General features: G+C 55.9%; 8 protein-coding genes across 8 annotated transcripts; 4 read left to right on the top strand and 4 right to left on the bottom strand.

Moving 5' to 3' along the window:
- Positions 1-114: 114 nt before the first annotated feature.
- On the bottom strand, positions 115-1,995 carry ASPACDRAFT_125121 (serine incorporator domain-containing protein). Its single transcript, XM_020196794.1, has 3 exons — positions 1,674-1,995; positions 1,031-1,619; positions 115-967 (listed from the first exon to the last, which is right to left on the bottom strand). Exons 2-3 carry the CDS (start codon positions 1,616-1,618, stop codon positions 251-253), a joined length of 1,305 nt encoding a protein of 434 aa, XP_020052837.1. The 5' UTR covers position 1,619; positions 1,674-1,995; the 3' UTR covers positions 115-250.
- A 237-nt stretch (positions 1,996-2,232) lies between these two features.
- Positions 2,233-5,059, top strand: ASPACDRAFT_125118 (putative MFS transporter). The gene is made up of 8 exons (XM_020196793.1): positions 2,233-2,791; positions 2,848-2,919; positions 2,972-3,104; positions 3,163-3,267; positions 3,323-3,956; positions 4,011-4,026; positions 4,074-4,191; positions 4,256-5,059. The coding sequence occupies exons 1-8, from the start codon at positions 2,711-2,713 to the stop codon at positions 4,741-4,743; spliced, it is 1,647 nt and encodes a 548-aa protein (XP_020052836.1). The 5' UTR covers positions 2,233-2,710; the 3' UTR covers positions 4,744-5,059.
- Positions 5,060-5,560: 501 nt separating this feature from the next.
- On the bottom strand, positions 5,561-7,461 carry ASPACDRAFT_54396 (cytochrome P450; the record flags this gene model as incomplete). The annotated part of the gene is made up of 5 exons (XM_020202874.1): positions 5,561-5,759; positions 5,870-6,036; positions 6,130-6,240; positions 6,301-6,651; positions 6,715-7,461. The coding sequence occupies 5 exons, from the start codon at positions 7,459-7,461 to the stop codon at positions 5,561-5,563; spliced, it is 1,575 nt and encodes a 524-aa protein (XP_020052835.1).
- Positions 7,462-8,579: 1,118 nt separating this feature from the next.
- Positions 8,580-9,619, bottom strand: ASPACDRAFT_34195 (putative GATA transcription factor (AreB); the record flags this gene model as incomplete). The annotated part of the gene is made up of 2 exons (XM_020200025.1): positions 8,580-9,299; positions 9,389-9,619. 2 exons carry the CDS (start codon positions 9,617-9,619, stop codon positions 8,580-8,582), a joined length of 951 nt encoding a protein of 316 aa, XP_020052834.1.
- A 2,590-nt stretch (positions 9,620-12,209) lies between these two features.
- Positions 12,210-15,226, top strand: ASPACDRAFT_125110 (1-phosphatidylinositol 4-kinase LSB6). The gene is made up of 2 exons (XM_020196792.1): positions 12,210-13,978; positions 14,032-15,226. The coding sequence occupies exons 1-2, from the start codon at positions 12,485-12,487 to the stop codon at positions 14,893-14,895; spliced, it is 2,358 nt and encodes a 785-aa protein (XP_020052833.1). The 5' UTR covers positions 12,210-12,484; the 3' UTR covers positions 14,896-15,226.
- Positions 15,227-15,931: 705 nt separating this feature from the next.
- ASPACDRAFT_46659 (uncharacterized protein) lies at positions 15,932-19,643 on the top strand (the record flags this gene model as incomplete). Its single annotated transcript, XM_020201825.1, has 2 exons — positions 15,932-16,787; positions 16,849-19,643. 2 exons carry the CDS (start codon positions 15,932-15,934, stop codon positions 19,641-19,643), a joined length of 3,651 nt encoding a protein of 1,216 aa, XP_020052832.1.
- A 488-nt stretch (positions 19,644-20,131) lies between these two features.
- Positions 20,132-20,816, bottom strand: ASPACDRAFT_63412 (med21 domain-containing protein; the record flags this gene model as incomplete). The annotated part of the gene is made up of 2 exons (XM_020203889.1): positions 20,132-20,707; positions 20,775-20,816. The coding sequence occupies 2 exons, from the start codon at positions 20,814-20,816 to the stop codon at positions 20,132-20,134; spliced, it is 618 nt and encodes a 205-aa protein (XP_020052831.1).
- A 412-nt stretch (positions 20,817-21,228) lies between these two features.
- Positions 21,229-22,305, top strand: ASPACDRAFT_1859172 (uncharacterized protein; the record flags this gene model as incomplete). The annotated part of the gene is made up of 1 exon (XM_020197656.1): positions 21,229-22,305. The coding sequence occupies one exon, from the start codon at positions 21,229-21,231 to the stop codon at positions 22,303-22,305; it is 1,077 nt and encodes a 358-aa protein (XP_020052830.1).

Raw genomic sequence — 22,305 nt, 5'->3', positions numbered from 1 at the left:
CGACCCCGATAACTACGTAAGCAGCCTGCGGATCCCCGCTATCTACTGTACAGTACCCTGCAGTATACGTATACTGTTTGCATGAGCTACGCGGACCTACGTAGTAAATGGACTGAGCGAGCGAAATACTGTTGAAATCATGCATACTCGTGCCAGAAATATATACAACCATACAACAAAACAGAACGAACGACAAAATCGCTAAGCAACGCTCAACGCCAAAGAATACGCGGCTATACTACATACACCCCTAGTAGGTATCGAAGCGGTCGGGAAGAACCACCGGGGCGATCAAAGTCCACAGGTAGATCGCGTAGCACACCCAGGCGCTGATGATCTTGACCCAGCTGGCCCAGTAGGTCCGGCCCACCGGCGCAAAGTCGTCCGCCGCCTCGGGGTCCAGGTTCTGCGTGAGCAGCGTGGCCACCCAGGTGGTCGCCAGGAAGAAGATGATGTGGAACAGGGAGTAGTTGTACTGCGTCGAACCCTTCTCGTCGTCCTTGGTGTCGTACTCGTCGGATTCGTCGTCGCTCTCGTCGAGGGCGCTGGCGGGCAAGCTGCCGCTGGCCACCGCCGCACGGAGCACCTCGGCCCGCATCTCCCGACGACTGCTGGGCTGCTGCGTCACGAGGCCGTGCTCGTTGTCATCGGACTGCAGCTGCGAGTAGCTGTGCCCGCCCTTCGACCCCAGCGCGATTCCCTGGGTGGCCGCGCGCGTGGTGGTGTATGCGATCGTGGCCATCGTGACGATCGCGCCCAGAACAATGCTAGCGGTGCGGGTGCCCCGCGCCCGAACCAACGGGTTGCAGTGCCGGTCATCCGGTTCCATCGAGACAGCTGACATGGTCAGATACGTGCAGTAGACCGTCACCATTGCAGCCTGGGCCAGTCCCGCGCGGGGGTTGGACTCCTGCACTATGGGCTGCACAGAGATTATCGAGACGATCAAGAAGATGACGAGGTTGATCTAAAGTGCAAAAGTCAGCAGGAAGACCCATGACCACAAATGTGCACTGTGCAAGTCACTTACCGTAATCGCAGCCTGGTTCATGGAGCATCCGCTGTGGGCGAAGAAGACATACATCAGGATCGTCATGACGAGCGATGCAAGGTACATGCCCACGGTCGAGCCAATGAGCAGACCGCGCCAAGTCCGGGAGTCCTGGTCCTCGATCTTCTGCAGGCAGATTTCGGCCCAAGAGTGGGCCAGGTCCACGAGGAGGATCAGCCCGAGGAGCAGGAACAGCATGGCGCAGAAGAAGGCGATGTAGTGTCCATAGACGAAGAAGAACGATTCCGGGATGAAGAATGACGTGACCACGAGGGCGAGCCACAGGATGATCTTCGGACCCCAGAACCCATTCTGCAGGACGGCACGGCCATCTTTGGAGGACCTCACCCCGAGCAGGGCGAGGGCGAGGATCAAGTGAAACAGGCCAAGACCGAAGTTGATACGATGCACCGCGACCCATCCGTGACATTCCTTGCCGTCACACCGGATTTCCATGTAGTCCAAAGTCATGTGCTGAAGTTTCTTGAGTGCCCATGGCGTGAGCATGATCCAGGATACGATTGAGTTGAAAAGGAGGATGAAGGCGTAGGCGATTCTCGTCGCCATGCTGCGCGGTGTTAGTTCCATGTTCGCGTGTTCTCCGAGAAGCCATAGGTTTCACCTGTTCTGGAACTTGCCACATGCGCTACATACTGCGGAACAGGTCGCAGCGCCGCAGCAGGAAGTCGCAAGGGTGATGAGCTGTGTCGCGATTAGTCGGAGACGGGCGACGAGGATAGAGATTACGTACCGTGCTGGCGCTCGGGATTGCCAACAAAGGCAGAGACAGAAGGGCTCCCATGATGATGAACCTTTCAATGCCTCAATGTTTTCTGTCTGGAGAGGTAAGTTGATATAGATAGCGTTGACAAGTAGCGGAACAGTCCGTAGTGAATAATAAGTAGTAAGTAGTTTGTGGCCGGGACTGCAGACCAAGCAAGGCAGGCAGCAAGTCAACATGCCGCCGGCAATTGTTTGTCGCCGCCGCCTTCGTCATGTGAGACTCACCGCCGGCATCGGAGAAACTGCCTGTGAACGGTCAGGCCCCTTTTTTGGGCCTTATCGGCGATAAGCGACTGGTCCTGGTGGTCCTGACAAGAACTGCCACTGCCAGTGCAGCGCAAGTGCGGAGTCGAGGCCGAGGACGGCGCGATCTTCCAATCCACCCGATTACGAGTCCCCCCGAGGGGAAAAAGGAAAGATTCGACAGAAGACACTTGGAGCGAGTGCCAGGTGAAAATCCTCTCCTTCCTCTGCTGTCGCTCATTACTTGTTCATTTTTTCTCGTATCTCATCTTTCTTTTTCTAACTCTCCCCACCACTCTTTACTCGGCTTTGTTTCTTTTCTTTTTCTCAATTGATTACACAGTACACCGTCACTACATTCGTTTATCTCGATTGGCGCTGTCATATACTCCTAGTTGACCTATCTGAGTAACTTACCACTAAGCTACAAACTAGTCCCGTCTCCTTGCGTTCGGCCTTCTGTTCGGTTATCGTGACGTGATAACGTTTCTCCCCTGCACCATCCGTGGAACACTCCGAGTCGAGGCTACAAATAGACACTCGCCGTCTTGCGACCTCTTTCCCCACCTTTTCTTTGCATGTGAGGCCCGCTCCCTGGCTTTCCTGGCGCAAACGGCACCCAAAGACTGCAACATGGCGCCTTCATCGCATCAAACGAAGCGATTCATCTCCGTGATAGCAGCAACGGTGGTTGCGCTCGCCTGTGGGACGAATGTAGGTATCATTCCACCATCTGATATACCGTGCACGCGAGTCCTAATCAGACCCAGTATGCATACTCCGCATGGGCGCCTCAGTTCGCGCAACAGATGAAAATCTCAGCAACGAAAAGCAACTTCATCGTAAGCATGCTGTTCATTCAATCAAGTTGACCTTGAGATTCACAAATTCCAGGGTGCTGCGGGAAATCTGGGCATGTATGCGTCAGGCATCCCGTTGGGACTGTTGACCGATGCTCGGGGCCCCCGTCTGACGACCTTCTTGGGAGCTATCACTCTCGGCTTGGGCTATTATCCCATCTATCTGGGTAGGCGCTGGTGTCACCTGTGGTGAAGAAGACTGCTAATTCCAGTCGATGAGCACAGCACATGAGGGCGGGCCAGGCTCTCTCAGCACCATTTTCTTGGCCTTCTTCAGTTTCCTGACCGGCTTCGGCAGTGCCTCGGCATTCTCAGCATCTATCAAGACTTGTAAGTCCATGCTGGCTGACTTTGTTGAACTTGTGCTAAGACACCACGATTGCAGCGGCGTCGAATTTCCCCGAGCACCGTGGAACGGCGACTGCGTTTCCGTTGGCGGCCTTCGGCTTAAGCGCCTTCTTCTGGTCGACGATATCCAGCGTTCTCTTCAAGGATGACACTGGTCGCTTTCTCCTCCTGTTGGCTCTGGGAACTTGTATTCTGAACCTGATCTCGATCCCGTTTCTCCGAATCCTCCCACCCGTAGACTCGTACATGTCACTCGGCCGAGACCGGTCGCCCGGAGTGGAATCACGTCGGCTGCGCAAAGCGAGGTCCAACGAGCTGCGACCCGGCCATGACGATTCTGATGAAGCAGGTACGCATAGATATAATATCTCTAACTCCCCACCCCCGGGCCATACCAGGTCGCAATCGAACGCGTCGAACCATACTGCCCTCAACCACAACCCCGATGTTAACGAGACCTCTTCCCTGGTTCCCAAAGTCCCATTCAGAACGTCCCACGAATCCCTACCTGAGCATGAAGAGGAGGAGCTTGAAGAGGATGCCATGTCTGATGTTGCTCCCGACTCACCTCATCCAGACGTCAGAGGCTTGGCGATGCTTTCAAGGGTCGAGTTCTGGCAGCTCTTCCTGACTATGGCGCTGCTGTCTGGCATCGGCCTGATGACGATCAAGTGAGTACAATGATGACCCCGTTGACTGTGCATGAAAGACTAACCGCACACCAGTAACATCGGAAACAGCGTAAGACCTTCCTTTCGTCCGGTCCGGTGGGTTGCTAACCTCCGCAGGCCAAGGCACTTTGGAAATATTACGATGACAGCGCAAGCTCGAAGTTCATCCAGCAGCGACAGGTCATGCATGTCTCGATCTTGTCTTTTGGCAACTTCACCGGTCGTCTGTTGAGTGGTAAGTGCTGACACCCCACATCCCGCCTTGGCTCATCAGCTCAACGCCTTCGTGTAACCTGCAGGGATCGGCTCGGATCTTCTGGTTAAGAAGTTGAACATGTCCCGCTTCTGGTGCCTGTTCATGTCCGCTCTGGTTTTCACCATCACCCAGCTCGCCGGGTCGTCGATCTCGAACCCCCACCAGCTGGTCATCGTGTCGGGCTTCACGGGCATCGCCTACGGGTTCCTCTTCGGCGTGTTTCCCTCCCTGGTCGCGCACAACTTCGGCATCAACGGCCTCTCGCAGAACTGGGGCGTCATGACCATGGCCCCGGTTCTCAGCGGCAACGTGTTCAACCTGATCTATGGGCACACCTACGACCATCACTCCGTGGTTGGCCCGGACGGCGACCGGGAATGCCCGGATGGGCTGGCCTGCTACCAGGCTGCTTACTACACTACGTTCTTCTCCGGCTTGGCCGGACTGATTGTGTGCCTGTGGACGATCCTGCGCGAGAGGCGCATCCACGGCGCAATGCGGAAGAAGGTCGAGCATGATCGACTGGCTTGAGGGCTGCGTCTGGTAATACAAGTACCACCCAACCGTGCGAGCTAGCCTTTTGAGAAGGCTATTCCCACAGTTCAACCTGCATGAGCGACCTGGCCATTTCTCAGTCTTTGCGTATGTAATACCCAGGGTCACTTCTATACGAGAAGTCCATAGGAGAGTCTGATTATTGAGAAGGTTTGCTGAATGTCTATGATGTGGTGGTGACTATAGATTTGTTCAGTCTAGACTAGAGTTTTCTCATAGATGGTTTTTATAGACTACTAAGCCTATCGAATGATTTTCAAGTAGCTGTCCGGGCACGACGAATGTCCTTTCCAACCTTTCCAAGTCCACGCTCCGGACATATTAGTCGGGTGGTATAGCACAGTACATGGATGGCGGTTTGCATCCACCCGGCCTTCTTCACCTGATATCCCCATTGATTCTGCTTTTCTACTTCGCACTAAATACATCCAAATATCAAGAACCACCACTACATCTCCAAACCCTGAGTCCACTTCCACTTACACCACCAATAAAACAGGCAATTTCTGATTACCTACCCAGCCCACCAAGTAACTAATTGACTAAACTAGAGAAACGACTTCAAGGTTCCCCTCCACATCAAGATTCCTCTCCACATCAACCACAGCAGCAACCCACCAGACTCTTGACTCACCCTCAAGCACTCAAGCACATTCATTACTATCCCCACACTCACCGACCAAAAAGCCACAACCAAACATAACCCAACCCAACCCCACCAGTCCAACCACAGTACCTTAACCCTCATCCTAAACCCCAGCCCCCCTCCCATACCCCCCGCAACCACAGAAATTCAACCCACAACCCCCACAACCCTCACCTGCACATTGTTCGCCCCGAGCGCCGTCTGCCCAATAAAATTATCCCGGGTCATCTCCACATTCGCCTGCGTGGTCTCGTGGAGCGCCAGCTCGTAGCGCCGGAACAGCGTGCCTAGGACGAGGTGCATCCAGGCTGCGTTCATGCTGCACACACCACACCATCGGTGTAATCTTAGTGGGTTGTGCCAACTGTAACGATGACACGCAACGCAAGCGGGGAGTGTGGGAGTGTTTAGAGGACTGGGGATGATGCTTGGGGGGAAGGGAGGGGGAAAACGTACTTCTGCCCCAAACACCCCAACGTGCCCTTCGACGCAGGCACCAGATACCGCTGCAGATGCAGCGCCTCCTCCGGCGCGAGCAGCCACCGGTCCGGGAGGAAGCGGGTCGGCGCGGGGAAGATGGTCGGGTCGCGGAGGATGAAGTAGGTGGACATGCTTATTGGGGTCTTTTTACGGTATTCAGCATTGGGCGAAGGGAGGGGGGTTACACAGTTTGTGAGGAAGGGGGCGAAGGGCGAGGGGCGAGGGGGGGAACGTACACCAGCCGGGATCTCCCAGTGCTGATATCTCAGCGTCTCGTGCGGGGCAATGCGCGGCAGTCGGGTCGTCACGACCGAGGAGAGACGGAGGCCTTCTTTTATTGTTGCGCTCTGGGCACGGGATCAGTTTTTTTTTGATTGCAGGGAGGGATCGGGGGGGGAAGGGGTTACAAGGAAGGGCAGTTGTTCTAGGGTCTCCAACGGAGGTATGCAGCGCACGTCTGGGATGTTGGCGAGTAACTCGGCTTTGAGTCTCTCGTGGGCTTCTCGGTTGTCGAGGATGTGGAACATGGTGATGGCTAGGGCTTGGGAGGGCGCGTCGGTGCCGGCCATCATGAGGAAGATGGCGTCGTCTTCGAGACGGGGCGAGTCCTTTTCGCGGGGAGGCACGGATGGGTCGGCGAGGATGCTGGGGTAGATTGGTGATGTTGGGTCTTTGGGGCTGTCTGTTTTCGAGAGAGAGAGGGTGGATGTTTGGGTTTGGTGTTGATGGATTGCGTGGCGTACGAAGCTTCTCACGTCCTGACATTTGTTAATCTTGTTTCATCACAGGGGCTAGTGCTATACATCTCCCAAAAGGCTCACCTGCTCCATGCCCATGATATACGCAAACGGCGGACAGAACCGCTCCGCCATGGCGGGCCACCGCCGCGCCAGCACGACCAAGAACGGCAGATGGCGGTTCACGCGACAGAACTCGAACATCCAGTTGATGCGCAGCTTCCACGTGTTGGACAGCTCCGGCTGTTCGAGGTAGTGGAATCCCTGCTGGCGGCCGAAGCAGTACTGCGAGAGCGTGTCCGAGGTGAAGCACTGGAACGCCGTGTGCAGCTCCAGACACCCCGGCGTGTCGACCAGGGCCGCGAAGTGCTTCTCCAGCAGCGCGATGTTGGCGCGGATCGCCGGCTCGAGCCGCAGGATCGCATTCTTCTTGAAGAACTGGCCCAGCACCCGGCGGCGGTCGCGGTGCAGCGCATGGTCCTCCGTCGAGAAAATGGACTGCGGGAAGGCGATGAAGCTGAAGCCGGCTTCCTTGTTGCGGTGCGTGCCCGGGCCGGAGTACAGCGTCGCGTAGTAGTCCGGGTCCCGGATGTGCAGCTCGTCCGGCTTGATGCGGATGATCGGGCCGTACTGGTCGTGCAGCCGGTTGATTTGCCAGGTGAAGATGCCGCCCTTGATGAGTTGATAGTACACTTCGTACAGGCCGGTGGCTGCGGCGAGACGCGGGCCGGGGAAGCGTGCTAATGGGCTGAGATACAGGCGGTAGAAGATGAGTGCGGCGGCGTAGACGAGTCCAACGAGGGAGAGGTCGAGCAGGATTGTCCCTATCATGCTGAATTCCATGCTGTTCAGGTCGCTGTCCTGTATGACGCTTTTCAAGAGGTAGGAATAAGAGACAAGAGCAAGCAATGGGGGTTTAGGGTTAGAGAGCATGACTGTTATACCATAGTCAAGGAAAGACACCATCGGTACATTTCATTGGCACACAGATTCCACGGAAGGCCTCTGCAGCCGAAGGACAATCCTGGTTCATGATCCTCGCATTCATATGATACTATCCCATTTCGATGAGGATATCGAGGCCAAGACTGCATGATATCAGCGTGTATACCTCTGGACGGTAGAAGGTATGACGAAAACGGCTCTTTACTGATTGGGAGGGATTCGAGCCCTATGCCTCTCAGAACGTGTAACGACGCAAATGATCATGCTCGTACAGTATAAGATGCGTGATCATTGAGGAACCGGAGGTAGGAATGACCGAGGCTGCTGGTGCCCGCTCAGTGAGCAAACAGAGTGTACGTCCTGGCTGCAGAGAGCTGTCTTTGATTACGAGTGTCGAGGAAGGACTGTATACGCGGGGGCACACCAACTAGATTATTTCAATCAAGTGATACTCGTCGCGGCGGAAAGCACATAGCACGACCGGATAGCAAACAGTCGGTATGATTAACATGTCATAAGGTCGAATGGGAAAAGCACATTGTGATTGCAGGGAATATAAGATAAACATCGAAGTACTGAACATCGAGAAAGATGCCCCGGGTCATTTTACAGGGTCAATCCATTCTCCTTTTTTTGTATCGTGGCAAAACTTGGTCTCGCTTGTCCTGTTTTGTGGTTTGCCTTGCAGATTCCATACCGCGTGCGATGTGCTGATGACTGCCGACCAACCGATCTTTCCCCGTCCCATATCGGAATTAGGAATAAAGCAGAAAGAGAGGGATTGTGTAGGGGTGTGGTAGAAAGAGAATAAGTATAAAAAGATTCGATCCAAGGAGAAGGGTACAATTAGTTAATCCGATATACAACCAGCCAATGACAAGACTCGTAAAGGGTATCAAAAAGACCAAGGAAGATCAGATCAGAGATCTCAGCAACGCGCGAATACACGTTGGGATCAGCAACGCGGACGCTTTCGTCCAACATACTGAGCCTTCCTTCCTGGGTTAGACGCTCTTGGGCGATTTGGTCGGAGACTCGGCTGGTTGCTCGACCACGTCTGACAATCGCATTCTCTTGGCTAAAGGTTCACCCGGACTGTCGCTGTTCGTGATGTTGTTGAGAGTACTCTTGTCAGCTAGCTGCCGCTCAAGGTCGGCAACCCGCTGTTTGAGATCGTCCTCGCGTCGCTGGGCCTCTTCCAGAGACCGTCGCAGCCGGACTTCCGAGTCGCGCACAATCATTTCGGACCGGCGAGCCGTCGCATCGCTTCGCTCGAGCTCCGCGACGCGACCGCGGAAGAGTTCGTTGATAAACTCCAATTCGCTCACGCGCGTCTTCAGGGATGTATTCGCCGCCAAGAGACCTTCATAAGTCTGGGGAGACTCGGGGTGACGGTCGCCAGTCGCGGACGTCGAGGTCGGGGAAGGCTGGCGCAGCTGCACCGACGGCATTGAACTTGGCGGATTCATGCCATGGTCACCAATGGTCACACTGTCGAACATGTGTTGCGGTGCGATATTGGAGTTGTGCAGCGATTGGGTGTGTTGTTGTTGCACCTGAGGGAGACCAGGAGTTTCCGTGCGCGGCACCGGCGAGTTGGATCGGTCGGAGTGGCCCGGAGACGTCTTTCGCGACGCGCGACGATTGCCATGCGATCCCAGAGGCGGAGTCCCTGCTTCGGATCGGGAGGCAGAGAGGCCATTGGTATCGATGGTACCGCCCGACTGTGGAGGAAGATAGACAAGAAGGGTTAGCAACCGGGTACTGGGAAGAGACGTCACGGATAAGAAAAATTTTCGAGTCGAGTACTCACCTTGCGCTTGGTACCCTGACCGGCGGTCTTGACGCGGTTGCGACTTTTGATCACATCGGTCTTGAGGCTTATCGGACGAGGCCTCCCATGTAGTTTCAAGAAGAGACCACAGGCGTTGCAGAGCACGGAGCCGAGTTCGTCACGGCGCCAGAGGGGGGTGGTGGAGGTGCCGCAATTCTGGCACACGGGCTGTAATTGAGGACGTTTTTGATCAGCCAACGTGGTCGCCATGGTCTTTTCAGCAGCAAACGGGGCGGTAGAGGAAGGCAGAGGATGGGGAAGATGAGGAGACGGCGCTGATAGTGGATGGAGTGAGGAAGAGCGCTGGGTTGATAAGATCGGGAGAGATTTGATGGGTTGGAGCGATAAGGCATTGGTGGTGCGGCGCCAAGACCCAGCGGCTGCTGATAACAGCAAAAGATTGGGTGCGAAAAAGAAACGAGGGGATTCCGGCTCAAAAGGTCAAAAGGGGAAAAAATTCCTCAGCTGGCACTACTAGAGTAGTAGTCCGTAGATAAGGACTTCCCCCTCCCCAGTTGCGATAAGCCCCAAAAGCTCCATCCATCCAATTTATTACTTACAGGGTTATTGCCTTGTCCACCAGTGGTGGCCGCTGGGGATGATGTCGCGTAGGTCATATTGGCCATTCCGTGATTTGCATTGCTACTCGACGCTCTGAACACGTAAGATTCGTCAGTAAAGACCGTGCTTACCACGCGATCAAGTCGATGGCCTCCACCCGTAGTTATCAAACAGCCGCCACGGACTTGTCCCACAAACCAATATCTTCGTAATTTCACCTGGCGAGGAGAGGCTGCAAGAATACGTACCGCAGATTGGAAGTGGGCGCCGATGCGACCGAGGCCAGAGCTGACAACCCAGGCAAAGAGGGACCGAGCGAGCTGGGGAACGCGCTACCGTTACTGCTGCTACTGCCGGGACTATGGGTGAATTTGTCCAGCGAGCTGAGGTCCGGAATGGCTCCCGAGTACTGCGAGGATGCGGACGAGGCTCCAGTCACAGTATCAGTTGTGGATTGACGCGAATCCAATTGACTCTCCCCGGAGGACGAGCCTGGATTGTAAGCGGGTTCGTGGGACTGGGGATTAGACGGCGATGGGGGTCGGAGGGCTGGGTCGATGGGCGACGCCCGGAATAGGAGTGAAGCCACCGTGGAGGATGTCGTTGAGGATTGACTATAAATCCGGCCTCAATTGACCGAATTGAGAATCAATATAAGCGGTTTCGCGTCGAGAACTCCGAGGGTTGTTGTATGGAGGAGGGAAGATTCGCGCTGCTCGGGAAGAGGACCAGCCACGGAAAAAAAGGGAGGATTGATCTGGAATGTCTTCCTGCGATTTCCCACGAGCCAAATGCAAGCGTTCAAGGAAGCGATGTGAGAATCTTTTCTTCCCGCGTGTTCTGGGTTTTATCGCAACCGAGTTGGACTGGCAAAGGACAAGGCAGATATAACGGATAAGGAGCGAAAGATCTCAGCGAGGCTGTCCGTAAGACAAGACGAAGAGACTCGACCCGAAGAACAAGTGAAATGAGTGACGGAGCAGAGAACAAGGCGTTGAAGAGACCATCAATTGAATTGCCTGAGAGGCCTGCAAAGTGGTCATCCGGGGAAAACGCGAAGACGAATGGGGGAGGGAGGAGTGGTGAAGGTGAGATTGGAGGAAGCGTGACGGGGTGGTCGGGGGTGGAACGAGATTGATTGATTAACTTATCGCGCGCGCAGGCTGGGCCGGAGAGGCTACAGTTACTATTAGGGAACTTATCGATTGTTCCATGCCCTTGTACGGCGGCTGGGGCTGGACCCATGAGTTATTGGCTATTACGGACCACTTTCTTTTGTCTTCTCAGCGTTTTTCTTTTCTTGTTTTGGGCTGGTAGGTGATGCCGTCATCGAAGTGAAGTTAACTATATACTTGCGTATACATGTCCGTAGTAAACGAGACAAGTACACAGTACACTGCAGACAATACCCACCGAACAATTAATTTGTTCTCTCCGACATGGTTGTTTGTCCGCATGTCTCCTCCCTTATCTACGGAGTACACTCAAAACGATTATCGATTAACCAAGTTACTCGGTACTAGACCCGGAATGAGTCCTGGCAATGTTGTTGCCGTGCCCCTGCATGCCCCTTTGATATCCATTTGGTTCCATCTGGTCCTTCGGTTCTTTACTCGGAAAGGAAGCTTTTAGGGGTTATGTACCGAGTACCCTAAGATCGATCGCTTCTTCTTGGAATTGGGGCTCGAGTGAAACCGGTTTCCCGCACGGGGTCGAACAATTAATCGGCCACGATGACCAACCGTTTGCTCGCCGAGACAGCCATCGATCAATGGAGCTGTGGCTATTACGGAGTACGTATTTGTATGGAGTATAAGATATTCCTACTGAGTACTGAGTGAGACTGTGCCTCCGTTCTCTGCTTGACAGTCGTAACTGAGTATCTCTGCTTCACCACGTGGATTGAACATGTATGGCTCACAGCAACTGTAAATGATTGCCCCAGACTTCTAGGCCCTCGTCTCTTCTGCTCATCATTCAGGGGTTTTGTCGATGTTCATAAAGCTTGGGTGGAGCCCGCGCTTTCGGAGGAGCTGCCGTGGCGGTGTCGTATCGTATCGTCAGACATGTGGCGGCACAGGACCCTGTACGGTCCATCGTCCAATTAAAAGACAGCGCTGAGGCACCGGAGATGGTATCAATACAGTTCTGCCAGATAAAACAGGCGAGGCAAGCCACAGCCGTATCGGAACAGCAGAAGATGACAGCGTGAATGTCCAGTCCCTCGCCCGCTCCGTCTCCTCCACCTAGTCCAGTCCTACTTTACTCAACTAACTTAACCTCCACCCTCCACCCATTTCCACCCGCCCAGTTTCATTTGCGTTTCTGTTGCGGTCGGTCGTCAGTAATGCCTTGAGTCTCTTTCGGCTAAACTCATCGTATTAATTGTTCCCTTTCTCTTCGTTCATTCTATGCCCCATTCCCTCAATTCCTTCCCTTCGTGCTCCCTTTCATATGAACTGAATGTTGGTTGCCTCCCGGCCCTTGCAGTCCTAAACCAGTCGCCCTGCCACCATGCCCAAGAATCGACCCGCAACTTCGGGGTATGCCCGCTTGGCGCAGGAAGAAGAAGACCGAGCCCACGATCCATACGAATACTCAGACGATGACGACCTACAACACGACTCCCACACCATCTCCCAATCCGCACCACGATATGCACCGATCTCCGCACGAACCGGCCTGACCTCGCCCCCCGAACCGCGACGGAGGCTGAGTGGGCAGTATCACCGACGGGGACGGAGGAACTCGGGGGTGGACATTAAAGCCATCAATGCGCGCCTCGAGCGGTGGGCCGAAGAATTCGCTTCCAAATTCAAGATCAATCGAGTCAAGGGAAAGACACTCGAGGAGGAGAAGCTAGAGATCTACCACTCAGTCTTCCAGGCGCCCGATGGGGTTCGACCTGTCACTGCGGAGGTTCTCGAGTCAGACGAGGTCGAAGGTGCTGCGCGGAGAGCTCGAGAGGAGTTCGAAGAGGTGGTGGAGAGTGTCCGGATCGCCATTGAGATGGGGGTCCATCCCCGAATGATCTCCCAGGGTAGTTCGGGTAGTTATTTCGCACGGAACAGCGAGGGTAAGGTGGTGGGAGTCTTCAAGCCCAAGGATGAAGAACCCTATGCATCTCGCAACCCAAAATGGACCAAATGGATTCACCGCAACCTGTTCCCATGCTTCTTCGGTCGAGCTTGTCTCATTCCCAACCTATCCTATGTCTCCGAAGCGGCAGCATATGTTCTCGACTCTCGGCTGCAAACCAATCTCGTTCCTTATACCGATATTGTCTGGCTGTCCTCGAAGTCCTTTTTCTACGACTTTTGGGACCGCAGAAAAGCTTGGATGGGCAAGAAGTCCCTCCCGCCCAAGGCCGGTAGTTTCCAGGTCTTCCTCAAAGGCTACAAGGATGCAAACCTCTTCCTGCGCGACCATCCTTGGCCCGATCAAACCAATACCGGGTTCAGAGCAGAAGATGCTCCCAAGCGAAAGAAGCGTCCGTGGAATGAAGCATGTCGCCCTTCTGGAATACACTCGGACGATGAAGACGAAGAAGCATACCACGACGGTCAGACGCAAACTCCGTCGCCGCGTGAGGAAAGCAGAGAGCGGCGGTTCTACTGGACGGAAAGCCTGAAGCAGTCGTTCAGGGAAGAGCTAGAGAAGCTCGTGATCCTGGACTACATCATGCGCAACACGGACCGAGGTCTCGACAATTGGATGATTAAGATTGATTGGAAAACCGAGGAAGTCTCCATTGTCGCTGATCCGCCGAAACCCAATGGCGCGCAGCAGCAGCGGCAAGAAAATGATGACGACGACTTGCCCCCTGCGCGCCCGGTAGCAGTCAATTCCGACGGAGCGACAACTGCGCCTCATCCCTACCGGAGACATGAGTCCATGCTTGCCGTGAGTCGCACAGGGACTCCCTTGAACGCAACCGAACCTTATGCAACCATCCAAATTGGTGCCATTGATAACAGTCTCTCGTGGCCATGGAAACATCCCGATGCGGTAAGTTGAATGACGAAATTACAATCTGCATGGCTCGTGCTAATATCTCTCAGTGGCGGAGTTTCCCATTCGGCTGGTTGTTTCTGCCCGTATCTTTGATCGGCCAACCATTTTCGCAGAAGACCCGTGACCATTTTCTACCGCTTCTAACCTCTACTGCCTGGTGGAGCGGCACACAGATGGCTTTGCGCCGTGTTTTCTCACAAGATGATGATTTCAAGGAGAGCATGTTTGCGAGACAGATTGCAGTCATGAAAGGCCAGGCATGGAATGTGGTGGAGACACTGAAGCATCCCGACCATGGCCCACTTGAATTGACGAGAAGAACACGCGTCTGTGTCTGGGATGATCTTGTGGATGTGCCAGTTGCTATCCCCCTCCGCGGCCCCTCCACGGAGGCTCAGAGACGCAAAGTGAAGAGCTACGAAAATTACGACAAACCTAGCACGTATGATCCCGATAACGAGGAAATGGATATTGGTGCCTCGATGTCCTTGGGTACAGGTCCCGAGGCCGATCTGCTCGGACTCAGTTCCCCTCCGAATGAATTGCCAAACCCCAACCGGTTCGAACTATCCAGAGGCCGCGGTTCCGCGTCCGGCCATGGCAGGGCACTCTCGGGTAGCCCAGTCACCATGGATGACCGGTATGGCCGCGACAGTATTGACGAGCTGAGTCATGGTAGAGACTTGGAACGCAGCTGGGCCACGCTCCCACCTCGGCCAGGTCACCGACACCAGAAACACAGCTCCGTCTCCAGTAATCGCGGCCAAGCGCACCTGCTCTGGAGCAGCGACGATCTCGAAGGAGATCTCGGATATGCAGCCGCGGAGGGCATGGAAGGCAACCAACGTAAAGTGATTGTCGAGCGGCTGGAGGCCGTCAAAAGTAAGAATCCCGTGTTTACCTGGTGCTAAACACGGAATCTTCAACGCTTTTTCCGTTCCCCATTTCTCCGCTTTTCTCTTCTTCGTCTCCCCATTTAGCGTGTATCATGATAATCTGGCATGAGGAGTTCCTTTTCGATTTGCAAGGTATGGCTTTTGTTGGAAAACTTCATCTGATGGGTTAGTGTCATAGACAATGGAAGTTGATCTTCACGTGGGATATTGTGGGAGACCTAATCTTTATTCAGACTTACACTCGGTATATAATTCTGCTTTGAGTACATATAGTTATGAATAGTTGCGAGACAAAAGGGATCAAGAATAGAATCAATGCTTTTTTGCCTTGCTTTCAAGATCGAGGAGTGGGCTTGAATAACAATGAAAGAAAGACCGAGGACTTAGAGTCGGAGAATAAACGGAGGATGAGGGGCGGGGAGGCCAAGACGGAGAGGAGAGACTGGGTTGGAGAAGCAAGACAAACGGCAGATCGAAGGCTGAGCGTGTGAAGGGATCTTTCTCTTTGGATCATGTCTTTGTGAGCCCCGGCCATCAATAGTAGCCATATGCATACAGTACGTACATGACTCGTGACTCGCCCGCAATCTTATCTATCGCTAACTTCTTGGCATCGTCTCCCCCGTCGTCACCATCGAGCGTTCAACCCTCCAAAATCTCCACCTCTCACATCTCTACCACGCTTGTCTTACTCCTCTCTTCTTCTACTTGTGGGCCTCGTGTCTTACCAGCTTACTTCGATATTATTACATTGACGCTGTGGCCTTCCCTCACTTGTCCCTCGTTTCGCCGCCAACGGACTCCCACCCTCCGGAGTGTATGCTCAGCCTGACCACTAGCGACAGACCATCCTTACTCGAGAACTGCTTCCTATCCCCATCGCTTGTCTATTCTGGACGATTTATGTCTTCACTACTTTCTCTCCGCCAGTTTCCCTGTTTGCGATCTTGAGACCGTCTCTCCCGGATCTCCCTCCCGCCCGCGCGCGTGTCTCGCTCTCGCCGCCTGCAGCTGAAGGAGACTTGTCCCATCTGACAAACATCTGACAATCATGGCTTCCTCCGACGCCGCCCTGTTGTTGAACCCACGGGCGCACAGAAAACAACTACAGAACAAGAATGGTAAAGCCTCCCTGGAGCCCGAGCTCGAGCCCGCATCATCCTCCTCTCACCAGGACCCCACTTCATCCTCCCCCGACGTCGCTGGTTCCCCGCACGACGAAGAAGGACCTCTGTCTTCGCTCCTCTTTTCGACGTTGCATTGCCCCTCGTCCCCTTCCCTTGGAAGTAACACTCTTGGACCAGACACGGAAGACTCATCGTTTCCAGGATCCTCGACGAACCCACCGGACTCTTCCTCCACACCCGCCTCGCAGCGCAGTCCTGCCTCGTCCGTGGCGCCGCCGGGTACCGCCTCGGCCGCACATCTACTCCTCAACAGCCCGCGCCGGCGCCAGCAGAGAAGGGGCGCCTCAAGAACGAACTCCCTCCCGAACTCGAATATGACATCACGGTCTGGGACGCGAACCCCTTCGCTGGCGGGGGATGCGACGAGCGCTTTGGCGCAGGTACATCAGGCTGCGCCTACAATCGATGTTGAGTTTGCGAGCGCGAGCTCGGACTTTGAAGGCGACGATCGCACGAGCATCAAACGCAGCTCCGAGCACCTCGACGATGACGGCCCTGATGCGCGTCATGGGAGTTTCATAGAGAATATGTACGGGGTGGAAAGACGTGCGAGTCAGCCGATCAAGAGGGTAAAGGTAGAGAAGGATCAAGAAATGAAGGCTGGGCAAAGTACAAACTTCTCCGGGACTGGAAACTCGGAACTCGGCGGATGGATGAAGGAAGGGCGGGACCAGGCGGATTCGTCCTCGTCCACCGGGAATGTCGTGGACTTGACTACAGGTATGGGACGTCTGAAACTCAGTTGGGAGCCCTGTATTGACCGGCTAACTCCTTGCGGTAGATGTATCAGCTGCAGCCACCGACGACGATGACATACAGGTCACTGGGTCTAATGATCTCAGTCTACAGAGGGTATGTTATGGGAAGATTGAGGGGGCGACGGTGCAAGCGCAGTTGGTCCCGAAGCCTTCGACCCACTCTCTTTTCGCAGACTCAACGCACGACTGGCCGTCAATGAAACTCGGGGTGCATCGGCAAACGCGCGGGAACAACCGCATTGAAGTTTCTGACCCAAATGGGAAGATCTTTGGTGTGATTGATGCCAGAACAGCAGCCGTCATTGCACCGTTACTGGATTCGCCTGCCGTGAAGGTGGACCTGACTGCGCGGCTGGATTTTCGACGGCGGAAGGAGGGCGAATGGCCATGGGTACCATGTTCCGAGACCTACCGGGCGTCTATCAATCTATACGGCCTCAGGAAAGATGCTACGCTGGTCGGCAAGCACCTCGGCCAGCATAATGTATGGCTTACGTCTCCAGTTGCGGTGGAACAGGGTGTGCCGACACTTAATCCACACGCTGAGATGCGGAGGGCTCAGGCTGCGTTTTTGCCGTCCGTGGCCGCCAGGGGTCGCGTAGGGGTCAACTATGAGGTGCGAACCGCTGAGGAAGTCAACGATGCAGTGATGAAAATGTTCGACCAGCTCCAGAGCAATGATAATCTGCCTGAAATGGAGCCCCCTTCTGGGCTGCGCACATCTTTGCTTCGTCATCAGAAGCAAGCACTCTGGTTCATGACTGAAAAGGAAAAGCCGCGCAGATTCGGTCCTAACGAAGCAGACAACAACTCGCTATGGCGAAGGGATTACCGGTCCGGCGGCAGGAGGAAATACCGCGAAATCATCAGTGGCACGGTGCTCGACGAGGAGCCCCCGCAAAGCTTAGGTGGACTGTTGGCAGATATGATGGGCCTTGGCAAGACGTTGAGTATTCTCTCGCTGGTTCTGACTTCGTTGGAAGAGTCTACCAAATGGGTGAAACAGGTTCCAGATCCCGCGCTGGTCAAGAGCCTCCCTGGCATCCGCAATACTAAGACTACGCTGCTGGTGGCGCCTCTCAGCGCGGTTAACAACTGGGTGGCGCAGATCAAGGAGCATCTCGAAGAGGACGCAATCTCATACTACGTCTTCCATGGCTCGTCTCGGACCAACGATGTGGAAGAACTGTCCAAATATGATCTTGTCATCACGACGTACAGCATCGTCCTCAGCGAATTATCGGGGAGGGGGGCGAAACGGGGGGTGAGTCCGTTGACCAAGATGAACATGTTCCGAATCGTTCTGGACGAAGCCCATACCATCCGCGAACAGAGCGCAGCCCAGACTCAGGCCATCCTCAGACTGAACTCGCAGCGCCGCTGGTCCGTGACCGGCACACCCATCCAAAATCGTCTGGAGGATCTGCTCTCCGTGACGAAATTCCTCGGTCTTTACCCTTACGACGACCGGGGTCGCTTTGGCATGTACATCCTAAGTCGCTTCAAGACAGGCGATGCGACCGTGCTAGCCAGTTTGCGAGTGCTTGTGGATTCGTTCACGCTGCGTCGAGTCAAGGACAAGATCGATCTGCCTCCGCGACAGGATATGATCGTCATGCTGAACTTCACCGAAAAGGAACGCCAGCTCCACGAGTTCTTCCGCAGGGAGTCGAATGTGATGATGCGGGTGATTGCCGGCGAAGAGAAATCGAAGATGAAAGGGCGAATGTACCACCACATTCTCAAGGCCATGATGATCCTGCGCCAAGTCAGCGCCCACGGCAAGGAGCTTTTGGATCCGGACGACCGCAAGCGGATCAAGGGACTGAGTGTGCAGGATGCGATCGACCTGGAAGAGGGAGCGGGCGGCGATAGCAGCGGCGCAACCGACAAGAAGTCCTACGAGATGTTCACACTCATGCAGGAGTCGTCGGCCGACACCTGTGCCACGTGCGGCAAGCGGCTCGAGGAGCCCAGTGCTGACAACGGCGCGGTCGACCGCCAAGCGGCCGTGGCCATTGTGCTTCCCTGCTTCGACGTGCTCTGCCCGGACTGCTTCTCCGGGTGGACCCAGGCGTTCGAGCAAGCGCAGATGAGCCACTCCCCGAACCTTCGGTGCCAGGTCTGCGACGGCTGGATCCCGGCCTCGTACTCCATCATCACCGTGGGCGGGCTCCAAGACTACCTGGGGGACCAGGCGCGGGCGAAACAGAGCCGCAAACACGTGAAGCAGATGGGCGAGTACGAAGGCCCGCACACCAAGACCAACGCGCTGGTGGCACAGCTGCTCGCCACGGCGGAGGAGAGCCAGAACCAGAACCAGAGCCAGGGCGAGTCGCAGCGGCCGTACAAGAGCGTGGTGTTCTCGGCGTGGACGTCGCACCTGGACCTGATCGAGATCGCACTGCGCGACAACGGGCTGCCGGGGTTCACGCGGCTGGACGGGACGATGACGCTGGCGGCGCGCAACAAGGCGCTCGAGGAGTTTCAGCACAACGACGCGATCACGGTGCTGCTGGCGACGATTGGGGCGGGCGGCGTGGGGCTGAATTTGACCTCGGCGTCCAAGGTGTACATCATGGAGCCGCAGTACAACCCGGCGGCGGTGGCGCAGGCGGTCGACCGCGTGCACCGCATCGGCCAGACGCGGCCGGTGACGACGGTGCAGTTCATCATGGCGGACAGCATCGAGGAGAAGATCTTTGAGCTGGCCAAGAAGAAGCAGCAGCTGGCGGATCTGAGCATGAACCGGGGGAAGTTGGATAAGCGGGAGGTGCAGGAGCAGCGGATGCGCGAATACCGGAGTTTATTCAAGTGACTTTTTTTGTTGTTTTCTCGTTCTATACCCGGTGGTTTGGATGGTTCAGGGAAGGGAAGGGTGTCATTAACTGGCGTTGTTCTTTTTTGTTTCTTACTGGGTTATTAATTTTGGCGTGCGCATCAAGGAGGACAGACAGACTTCCAGCACGATATACACGGGCACAAAAAGAGAGAGAGAGAGAGAGAGAGAGAGAGCGAGAAAGACAACAAGCCTACACAGCACCGACGAACATCGACGAAGGAAGACAGACATATAGAAGGCATGGTCAACGTCTTCGTTTTTGCTTTTACTTTTGCTTGCTTGAACGAAAGACACAGCACCTAGATCTGCAATCCAGTACCTAATAACTTCCATAATCAGTTGAATTCATCATTAAATCCGATGCATGCACCCGCTAATCAACCAGTGCTTCCTTCCTCTGAACAACCACCTCCTCCCATCCCCATCCCCACCCCCGTCTATCCTTCTTACTCCGTGTAAGAAACTTAAACCTCCCGCTCCCCATATATCCCCACCTCCATCGCCCCCAACACCCCCTCCAACCGCCCCCTCAACGCCTTGAGCTGCAGCATCCTCTCCCCCCTCACCCCCTCCCACCGCCTCAACTCCCCCTCCAGCTCCCGGATGCGGTGCTCCTGCTCCGCCTCACTCGACCCAATCCCCGGCAGCACACTAATCAAATACTCGATCTGCTGCTCCTTGAGCACCAGATCCCGGGCCAGCTCGCGCTGCCGCGCCGCGAACGTCCGGGGCGAGTCGGGCGCCGGCGGGAGGGCGGGGTCTTGGGCTGTGCCTGTTGTTGTGTCTTCCGCGCCGGCCGCGCCTGGTTGTGCTGGTTGTGGAATCTCGGCGGGTGTTTGTTGTTGGGTTTGGTTGCTCTGCTGCTGGGCGGCGAGGGGCGCGCTGGCGGGGACCGGGGGCGCGGAGGAGTTCTTGGGGATTTTGGCGAGCGCGGGCGCGGCGGGCGCGGTTTGGGCTTGGGTTGGTGGGGGCACGGTGGCGGGGCTGTTATCGTGGTAGGTTGTTAGGTAGCCTAGGGTTGCGTAGAATTGGGTTGCTAGCTTTTTGGGGGGGATTGTTAGTTGGGTGGGTGGGTTGGGGTTGCTGGGGGATAGGATGGGGACGCACTTGGTCGAGGCAGGTTTGGAGTTGGGTTAGGATGTCGGCCATCTTGGATTCTTCTTTTTTATATTGTATGGTGGTGGTGTGGTGAGGTGGAGAAAATTGATTCAAGTAGGTAAGAGGGAGAGCCGGAGTAAGAGATGGTGGAAGAGTATGTATGTATGGGAAGAGTAGAGGAAGCTCGCTCAAGGTGGAGAGAAGTCGGCAAGGTAGAGAGAGAGGATCAGATGCAAATCGCGATAAGATTAGAGATTGTCTGTCGGCCTTTTCTCCGCTCCGCTCTTCCTCCCTCCCTCACACACCACTTTTTCCCCCAATAATCACCACGCAACCAAACCTCCCTCCTTAAACACCGCGTTACCACGTCACCACTACCGATCACAAATCAGCTCACACGCATTCCGTTACCCAATACCGAGGAACCAACAACTATGCACCCGCCCCCCGCACCACCCGCAAAATGACCTCCTCGCTCTCCTTCTTCACGCGGCGGGTCTACCAGCTGCCCGTGCCCCCGATCTCGAAACACAAGCACTACAACCGCGCGAGCTTCATCGACTTTGCGCGGCGGCACGAGCTCTCGCGGACCTCGACGCTCTTCATCGGCAACCTGTACGAATACACCGTGCAAACGGAACTGCGGCACGCGGCCGCGCTGCTGCTGCACCGCACCGGCGGCCGCAGCGACAACGGCATCGACCACCTGGGCACCTGGCACCTGCCGGGCCACGAGCAGCCGATCCACGTCGCCGTGCAGTGCAAGGCGCACCGGCGGCGCGTGGGGCCGCAGTGCATCCGCGAGCTGGAGGGGGTGATCGCGCGGCGGGTGCCGCACACCTGGCGGCTGGAGCAGCCGAGACCGGGGCAGGCGCTGGCGGGCCCGCGCGTCGGGATGCTGGTCAACCGGCGCGAGGCGTCGGCCGGGGTGCGCGCGGCGCTGCAGCGGAGCGCGCTGCCGCTCGTGTATCTGATGGTGGATCTGCGGGGCGTGTTGCGGCAGGCGCTGTGGAACGAGGCGGTCGAGGCGCTGGGCGTCGCGCCGTTGGGCGTGGAGGTCGTCCACGGGCCGGAGCGCCAGCTCGCCTCGGAGCTGGCGGAGCTGGAGGCCGAGGGCGGGCTGGCGCTGTGGGAGGAGGAGCTCCGCGACAAGCTGCCCTCCGAGCTGCGCGCGAAGCCCTACCCGCCGCCGATCCGGTTGACTTGGGACCAGGCCCAGGGCCAAGGCGGGGCGCGGCCGCTGCCGGGCATGGATCAGATCGAGGCGCGCATGCTGCAGCAGGAGGAGAAGTGGTGGGCGCTCTGGAATCTGGCGCCCGATGATCAGGAGACCCGCTACGAGGCGCTGTCGGTCATTCAGAGCCGGTTCCCCGAGGAGAAACCGCTGCTCTGGGCCAAGGGCGGCGTGCCGAGTTTGCTGTCGGAGCGAGATCGCGAGGGTCTGCTGCGCGAGTTGAAGATGATGGGGCTGAGTGAGGGGGTGGTGGTGGAGGGAAAGTCGGAGGCAGAAGAGTCACAATCGACGCTTAATCCTACGTGA

Source organism: Aspergillus aculeatus (assembly GCF_001890905.1).
Source record: "Aspergillus aculeatus ATCC 16872 unplaced genomic scaffold ASPACscaffold_16, whole genome shotgun sequence".
NCBI classification, from domain to species: Eukaryota; Fungi; Ascomycota; class Eurotiomycetes; order Eurotiales; family Aspergillaceae; genus Aspergillus; species Aspergillus aculeatus.
This window is presented reverse-complemented; position numbering and strand designations above follow the sequence as displayed.